The sequence below is a fragment of the Monopterus albus genome, unplaced genomic scaffold (assembly GCF_001952655.1).
Source record: "Monopterus albus unplaced genomic scaffold, M_albus_1.0 scaffold54.1, whole genome shotgun sequence".
Lineage (NCBI taxonomy): Eukaryota > Metazoa > Chordata > Actinopteri > Synbranchiformes > Synbranchidae > Monopterus > Monopterus albus.
The window spans coordinates 381653-390863 of NW_018127934.1; the positions used below are offsets into that span (position 1 = coordinate 381653).

Sequence of the window (9211 nt, forward strand, 5' to 3'; positions counted from 1 at the left end):
AATATAAAGGTATGTGTCAATCAAGATATATGCAAGAACAGGCTCAATGATTAATTAGATGGAACATTGTGGGTGTGGTGTATGAATGTTAACACTATGTAATAATTCTTTAGTATATTACTTGTGTGGTGTAGAAGATAATTAACTATGAATGTAATTATGTAAGAATGTTAACACTGTATAATCTTTTTTAGTATAATACTTGTGTGGTGTAGAAGAGAATTATTTACTGCTTGCAAACCAATGATGGTAAGATGATGTCATGGGGTAGGACTGGATAAGTCTGACTTCTTCCTATTGATATTGGATCATGTGTATGTGTGTTTTACATGCTTGAAAGAATAAATCAAATCAAATCAAGATAATGAATGTCCACACACAGACAACAAGCATATGCACTCTGGCATCTCTAATGAACTACACAGTGTATTACTCTCTCCTGCTATGCAACGATCTGTTGGGGTACATCAGGTTTTTTTTCTATCAAAGTCAACACGATTTGGCCAAAGCTCATTTAAAACACGCCTGGTCACGCAACTGTTTCATCCAGATGGCTCCGTCCCATGACAATCAACGGCCTTTTAAATCTTTAACCCTGTTATCAAGCCAATGCTCTGTGTGATACTGGAGGCCGAGTTTGTGTCCTGTTAAAAGACACGCTGACTGAATGCAGAGTGGGAACAGAGCTTCTGTCAGCATGAAATGATCTGGCCTTGAATGGTGTGGGAACACGGTGGAAAGATGTCAGTGTGTTAAAAGGGAACTGGGACTGAGTGACACAGAAAAATTCACGGAGCATGTGCAGACAGTGGCCTTTGAATCATGTTGGAGACGGGGCGGGGAGGGTCACCTGATAAAGGGTTTCTGGGTGGAACGGGCCATCCTGTACTTAAGGAAAAAAGGCTTCCCCTTCCTCTTGTTCCATTTGAAGTTGAAACCTTCTGTAGAATTTTTAAATACAGGTTTTTCTTTTGCCTCTACTCGGCCACAAATGATCGAGCAGTCTATTTATGTATCATGAACAGAAACGGGAAAGTGAATCAACATTCTGGACTTGGCTGTGATCCTTTATACTGAGATATTTGTCCTGCTTGTATGAACCTGGGTTTATAGAATGAGGTCAAATAATAGTCTGCTGTAAATATTATATGGGGAAAAGTAAAACAGACAGTGGTGTCTAGTTTGTAGGCTGTTATTCCTTCAACTTGTGCTGAGATTATTATTTTATGTACTTCCTGTTGTTTCCCAGGTCAAGCAGAACCTCAGCTCAGAACTTAGTTGGACCGGTTTTTGACCGACATCCTTGGAATTCAAGAATGAAGGTGTTGAAATTAATGAGACATTTATTAGATTGCGGTATAGAAAGAGAGAGCAGGGACTAATAACCTAGAAAAGAAAATTTCAGTGAATAGTGCTGAAAGATAAACTTCAAATGCTGGATAGCATATAAAAAATACTCACAGTAGTTATTATGCATTCACTCTGTTGTGCATATTTTGTGTACATGAGTGGACTTTTCTGACTGATGATGTGTTTGTCCTTGCACAGGGGGACACGGTTTATGAAACGGTTGTGCCAGAGGTGGATGAGGGAGAGCTGGAAAAAATGGTCAACCCAATTGTACGGGAGTACTTTGAACATGGAGACACAAAAGAGGTCCAGGTAAACCAGTCTAAATGATTTCTTTTATGCAGTGCATGCAGATTAGTAGAGATGCACTGACTGCAGTTTTCTAAGCTAATTTTAATTTTTTACATGTATTTTTTTGTGTGTTTTATTTATTTCTTTTAGTCTGACCTGCTGATTCTGATTTTGGCCAATTCCCATTTCTTTCTAAGAACTGTAATTGACAGCATTCACAGACATTTTTGTAACTGTTCTTTAATGTTAAATTATAATAAAAAAAAGTTTTACATCTCAACTTTGATTTTTACAAACCTCCAACTAAAAATTAAGTACAATGTTTATACTTCTCCAAATATAAACAGTATAATGTATAACGTACACTATTGAACTGATATGCTGGCTAACTTTTCTTTGTCCTCATTTCTGTCAGCTCTTGCTGAAGGGGCTCAACCTGGGCCCCCATAAGTACGAGTTCTCCTCCCTGGCCGTGTCCCTGTCTCTGGAAGGCAAGGCCAGTCACAGAGAGCTGACCTCCCGCCTGCTCTCCGACCTGTCAGGCAAGCTGCTGTCGCAAAGTGACATGGCCCGCGCCTTTGACAAGATGCTCAAAGAGCTCCCAGACCTCATCCTGGACACACCGGAGGCGCCACAGGTAGGTAGGCTGAACTGAGAATGCACAGGAACCAAACTATGATGAATCTGCCCAGGTGAGCGAGTATGGCAACCTGTATGTCTTTGGAGTTTGGATGGTTGCTGCAGTAATATGAATGTAGTAAGTTTACTTAGAAAAAATTTTGTACACCATGCAGTGGGTTGGGAATCTCCTGTCAAGGTCGGGGGCGAACCCTGAGCTGTTCCACTTGCAATAAACAAATAATAAATAAATAAGTCATCATAAACAATAAAAGAAAGCAAAGGTTTAACTTAACCATAAATCAAGGATGCTCATCTTTTTCTGATGCTTGTGGTTCAGTTAATCGTAATAAATGCAGCAGACACAGACACAGATTTCTCTTCAACAGATCTAGAATTGTGTTTTGTGCACAAGGAGCTCCAAAATGGGTGTGGCCACCACGGGGCTGAACACACTTAAAGGATTAAATATGACACAACATGCTTTTTTTTTTTTTTTTATAGAGTTGCACCCACAAATCTGTTTTCCTGTATTCGTTTGACTTGTATAAATCGAGAATGTGCATTAGCAGTGGCGATGGTCAAAGTATCCCTTCTCCATGTCTGGAGGCTCAAAACATCTTTAAAGTTCTAAAATGTATTCTGTGTCCCTCCCGTCTAACAACTTAGATTTAGAGGGTGCTTTGAGTTGATTCTGTAGTTGCTCTGTCAGTTATGAAAGGAAAAATACTTTTCTAGTCAGTAATGACACGAAACCTGGACTTTCATGCATTGAAAGGTGTTTTCTCTTGTTACTTGCAGATGTTAGGCCAGTTTATAGCCAGAGCCATAGCGGACCATGTTCTTCCCATGTCGTTCCTGGACTGTTACAAGGGCAAAGTGGACTGTGAGCATTCCAGGTGAGCCAAGGCCAGCAAAGTTAATGTACTGATAGCTTTTACATGCAGCAGCTGTAAGGGTCTTACAGTTTGTAGGGTTCTCGATTAACTGATTAAAGATGCAGCAGAGTACAGTGTGTTCCTCCTGTCTGTTTAAAGAAGCTGCCACTTGTCACTTTTTGAAGAGGAGCAGTTGCCTTTTCCTCCTGTAGCACAGTGGGGTTGTCAGATAATGTTTGCACAGGATAAAACATCTGTGTTCTTGTGACATCTTGGTAAATTTGAAGCTCCATGCTAAACTGGGCATATCACTCCAGAATGTAGACTCGATACGTATGCATTGTCTTTGCTGAGTTGTGTGCAACTAATCATATAGTGGCGCTTTTCTGCCCCCCCCCCCAGAGTGGCTTTAGACCGTGCTGCTGTGCTGCTGAAAATGAAGACGAAGATGGTTCGTCTAGATAATGTGTGGGGGGTGGGTGGAGGCCTGAGACCTGTCAAGCATCTTGTCAAAGAGGTGAGCTGGAGCCAAGTGGGTGGAATACTGCATTTTATAAACATTGATCTCAAAATGTTAATTTCTCATTTTTATATTTCAAACAATTTAATAATTAATCCTTTACCCCAGAGGCCGGAGTGTTTTTTTTTGCCATTATGTAATGCTAACAGAAGGCTGGATGGAGAGTTAACAGGCCAGCCCTCTATGTTACTGTGTCACCAGAAGCACTTTACTCCCCTGAGAAGTGGGAGCTGAAAAAAACCGAGGGAGCAGGAGAAGCTGACGTGGATACACACCCTCATCTTTAACTGAGACACACACTGTCATTTACAATTATTGTTCCTTGATGTTGAGCTTCTAGAATTTTTCATGCCAACGTGGGTGTGGATACTTAGTTGTAGTAAAATTCAGTGTTATGTAACATTTTAATCAGTTGTGTCCATGTTTAGAAATGAGTGAGTGGTCTGTCAGCGCGTTCTCAGTCATACAGCGATATACATATAAACCTCAGTAGCTCTCATACGCCAGGCTCTCCTGTCCAGTCTTGATTTCCTGCCTGGCTGTGCAGAGCCTCAGGGGGGGACATGCAGGACTCACTATTCTCGCTCTCTTCTCTCTGTTGTCAATTTTTTTTTTTTGTCACCGTCCTCCCTGTCCACATTTCTCTCCCATTGTGTTTTCTTGGCACTCGGACACAGCTGTGTGAATTAGTAGCTCAGAGGGTTTAAAGTTGTCGCATCAATCATGCTTCTCTCTAGTGGTTTGACTAAACCAGCGTTTGTTGATGTGTGTGTGCATCAGTGAGAGTGACATAACTGAGAAATGCTATCAAATGAAGTAGAAAATAAAAAGATTCCACCACAGCTGCAAAAACAGGAAGAATTGACTTGTATATTAGACGTGTACCAGGTTTTATGCTTCGGAGAGACAGGTACTTTCAGTTATGCTTGACTCCCTGTACAGCCTCTGTGTGTATTCAGCCGTAAAATACAAACAGATGTCAAGGCCTCCCAAGCTACTGTAAATGTCCGGGGTCTGCTAGAAAGAAAAAGGCTTGACCAGAATAAATGTTGGTGAACAAAGGTGAAAACACAGTTTATTCTTACTTTAATATGGTAAATTCAGGACAAATGACACTTCATAATAATTTTTACTCAACGTTTTCTGCAGGTATTTGAAGGTAAAAACTTTCCAGAGAAATGAAGAGACGCCTCTTGAACCACTGGAGATCTGTTTTCATATCAAATGGATATGGAAGTGTTAGAAAGCCATAAATACTTATAATATTACATAAATAATATCATCTTAATTCAAATTATTATGGCTTATCACAAAAACAAAACAAAAAAGTCATTCCTCGTCTCCAACTTCTGAGTCCAAACGCAGTCAGTGTTTAGGTCTGAGATCATCAGCGCTCAAGTCCAAGTTGAGTCACGAGTCCTGACAATCAGCACTTGAGTTGGACTCCAGTTCGAGTCCTGGACTTGAGTACTACAACACTGGTTTCCACACACTGTTAATAACCTGGTGTCGACCTGCAAAAACCCAGAAATCCCAACTTTTATGTGTGTGTTTGTTCTAGATGAACCTTCTGCTGAAGGAGTACCTGATATCAGGAGATGTGAATGAGGCTGAGCACTGTCTGCGGGACCTGGAGGTCCCCCACTTCCACCATGAGCTGGTCTATGAGGTATTTAAAGACCTGTTGTCTTATGCGAGTCTTGAATGTTACCTGTGTGTATATATAGAAATAAAATATTCTCTCCATCTTAAATCACATTTGCAGAGACATAGTCCGAGTTGTATGTCAGATTTCTACGTCTTTCTTCCTCTCTCTCTGTCGTTTAAGCTCAAAACTGAACACTTCAGTGACTGCCAAGGGTGACGTGTGTTTGGCAGACTTTCTCTGGCTTGCAGTCCATGTATTAAAAAAGCTCTGGCCAAATCAAGTCAATCTAAATCGGAGAAGCACATTGCATAACATGGAACTGTGTATCCTCCATACAAATATAATTGCTCACTGAAGTTTTGATTGTGTTCTACAGTGTGTTGCTGAATATTTAATTTGCAATGCTTCTAATTTTAAAGTAAACTGACTTTCAGTTAGTTGAAAGCCTTTTGAAATATTCTGTATGTGTATGGCATGTACTTGTGTAAGCATAAAAGGTCGGTCAGCAGGTCTTGTACAGCCATACTTGGACAGCAGGCTTTTCTGTTCTAAATTAGACTGGGGCTAAACATGTTGTAGTCAAAACTGGAACTGCTCAAAGTCAAAAACACGGCGGGTTCTACATTTGATGGAAAGAAAATCGACCTGATTTCATGCACTTATATAAACTGAGTAAAGTGCATGTGCCACAGCAGTAATGAAGGTGTGCAGGTTTTTATGAGCTTGTACCATTCTTGCAGCATTTGTGTACACATTGGCCTGTGCATCGTTGTGTATATTTGTGCAACATGCACTGCGCGTGCTGCATGTTTAAAAGGCATCCAACCAGTTTTACCTTTTCTACAGTTTGAAGTTGAACTCTGGCTCCAGAGTACCTTATGTTTCCACAATGTGACTGCTCACACAGTCACATTGTGGAAACTTTTCTCTTTTATGTGAGTTTTAAGTGTTGTGAGCTACTTTGCAAGGACAGTGAAGTTGTCGTCAGTCTTTCCTGCCAAACACCGCCACCGTGTGGTGATATGTGAAACCTTCTCAACTCTGGACAAAAATATCCTTCTTGGTAATCACAGGCGTCACAGTAATATTTGAGTGCAAATCTCTTATAGTTGTATATCATTGTTGTTTTTCAGGCTGTAGTGATGGTGCTGGAGTCGAAAGGGGACACTGCCAGTCATATCATGATCAAGTTGCTCCAGTCTTTCTGGAAAACAGGCCTCATCACCGTGGATCAGATGAACAGGGTCTGTGCCTGAAGTTGAAATATCTCCTATGAAAGAAATTATTTTAACAAATTACCAGTTTTATTTGAAAAATCTCGTGTGCTCATATAATACCAACACACTATGTTGTTTTCTGTGTAGGGTTTCCAGCGTGTCTACGATGAACTCCCTGAAATCAGCCTCGATGTGCCACATGCCCACTCGATCATGGAGACCTTTGTGGACCTCTGCTACCAGGAGTCTGTCATCACCAAACAGCTGAGGGATGCCTGTCCCTCCAGGTTAGTCAGGCAGTAATAAGCACTTGAAAACATTATTTTCCTTTTTATATCCAATCATTAAATCGTTCTTAAGGGCTTTTCACGCCAAGAGTGACACGAGTAGATGATACAAAATAGTAGCTTTTTAGAATCGAATAAAATGCAAAACACATTTGGCTAAAACATGATGCCAATATGCTTTATAAAAGCATATAAACGTAACGGAATGAAAAACTTGGTGGCAATTTTGCTACATAAAGTGAGTAAGGCATTGAAATTTTGGGTGCATCCAATTCTGACAAAAAGATGAGAACATGGAGAGTTTCACTGCTTGGTTCAGGAGTTAAAGCTCCACCTCTATACGTACTTTAAGATGTCGGCGGGGCAGTTTGAGTTGTTACTCAATAATACCGCTGACGGGATATTGGTTTGAAAAATATTATGAATTGAAAAATGCATGAAAAAGTCACTTCCAATGTGAAAAGACCTTTTAAATGTTGTGTTCTATATTTTTTAATTGCAAACAAATCATATGAAAAGAAAGCAAAACAAAATGTGCATTGGTTCGTTTCTACCTTTCCTACACCATCTGACTTCGTCCCAAGCCCACTTGTTTGTGCTTAAGATGAGCACAAATATTGTCATTCAAAAAGGCTCAGCAAGAAACTGGTGGGGTAGAAAGTAGTGCTTTTGATGGGGACTATTTTCAGATGAGGAAAAATAGACATTTGGGGCTCTAGTGAATATCAACAACAGCAGGACCGGGTACATATGGGGCTCGCACCAAATAAATCACAGTGCCCATTTTACTGTCGAATGCCACGCACAGCAAAACTGATTATTGGTGACAAAATAACTTTTGGCTACACAGACAACACATAGTGATGTAGAATCAGTTCATTGTTGTATTTTTTACATTTGATAACAATAAAAAAGTATGTTGTGTAACTTGTCTTAACCTTTAATATTATAAGGTGTATTCCAAAATATAAGTAACATGTCTCTTAAACTTTATTTTTCCACCAGAGGGCGAAAGCGTTTTGTAAGTGAAGGAGATGGAGGAGTGATCAAGAACTGAGGAGGAGGAGGAGGAGGAGGAGGAGGAGTGTCTACAGGTTCTTACACCCTGTTTCTACTCCGGCATGTTTTCCTGAAACCAGGCATGCTGGCAGCCTAAGGTTTCCCTGTTCCTCTCCTGATAATGTTGTCATTACACAAAACAGTGTTGACGTTCAGTGAAAGTAGACTGATGAGTGACCAGGGCATTCTGTCCTCTTCATCTGGTTAATCACAGTTTTTGATTTTTTTTTTTTTTTTTTTTTTTTAAGAATATTCTTTATTTCTGGGGTTGGCGTGCCCCTCTTGCCTCAGTTTTTGTACCTGCTAGTCAAGAATAAAGCAAACCAGAGCTGCAGAGGAAAGACAGGTGCAATGGTTGGGTTTTATGGCAGTTTTGTTTCTTGCTTTGCTTCACCTGTCGCCATTACTCATTTTTTTAATGTTATGTGTTATAAAGAGAAACAAAAACCCTTAAAAGAGAGCGTTCTGTAATGTCACCAACAAATTGAGCTCAATAACAATGATCTAAAACTTTGGTTTTGACAACAATGATCAGAAATTATTTCAAGGATATTGTGTTTTGCACCTCCAGGTTCAAGTGGTTCTGTTGGTCTTTTATGAGCAGTGGTTCCGGTTCTTTTTTTATTTTGTTTTGTTTCTTTTTAATCTTTTTTTTTTGTGGCCAAATGTTCACTTTGTAAAGCACAGCAGTCAAAGCAAGATGTGTTCGGGTACTGTTTGGGTGTTTGCTTGAAACTTGCATTAGGGCAAAATACTTTGAACGCCCTTTCTGAACACGAGAATAAATTGGGGTTGTGTAAAAAAATAATTAAACGAGCAATATTTTGAGCATTCTGACTTTGCTTGCATTTAAATGATTCTACAGCCATATGCAGCGATGGATTCTGGACAGGTAACGCTAAAATAAAAAGCTTTCAGCAGAGAGCAGAATTGATTAGGACATCTTTAAACTTGAAAGATGTCCTGTTCTTTTTTTTTTTTTTTCTGGGAAGATATATTAAGCATATTCACATTTTTCTCCACTGTAACAGTTTTACCTGTTGACTAAAGATGAAGATGTGAGTAAGAAATTTATCTCACTCATTAAAAGAGGCAACAAAATACAGTTTCTGTATTTTTTGTTCCTACCAGCAGTATTTGTGTGTAAACGGGAATAAGTGAGGAGATGTAAGATGGTCACATTTATTGATCAGTCATTGACTGTGATCTTTATTGTATATTTACACATTGCCTTTCTCTTGAAACTCTTATCTTCTGTCAATTTATCTCACCTTCCATTTTTATTTTAATGTTGGACGCTTCCCCCCCCCCCCCCCCCCTCAAACACCTCTCTTTCTTCCCCT

The 9211-nt window shown here is 39.8% G+C and overlaps 1 protein-coding gene across 1 annotated transcript in view; it reads left to right on the forward strand.

The window, feature by feature from the left end:
* pdcd4a (programmed cell death 4a) overlaps positions 1–8969 on the forward strand; it is a 33755-nt gene extending 24786 nt beyond the window's left edge. Inside the window, exons 4-11 of the mRNA XM_020602008.1 lie at positions 1549–1662; positions 2057–2278; positions 3061–3158; positions 3540–3654; positions 5219–5326; positions 6439–6549; positions 6670–6809; positions 7815–8969. Of these exons, the coding sequence (XP_020457664.1) occupies positions 1549–1662; positions 2057–2278; positions 3061–3158; positions 3540–3654; positions 5219–5326; positions 6439–6549; positions 6670–6809; positions 7815–7866 (960 nt within the window). The 3' untranslated portion in view covers positions 7867–8969. The remainder of the gene's footprint in view (positions 1–1548; positions 1663–2056; positions 2279–3060; positions 3159–3539; positions 3655–5218; positions 5327–6438; positions 6550–6669; positions 6810–7814) is intronic.
* Positions 8970–9211: the final 242 nt, after the last annotated feature.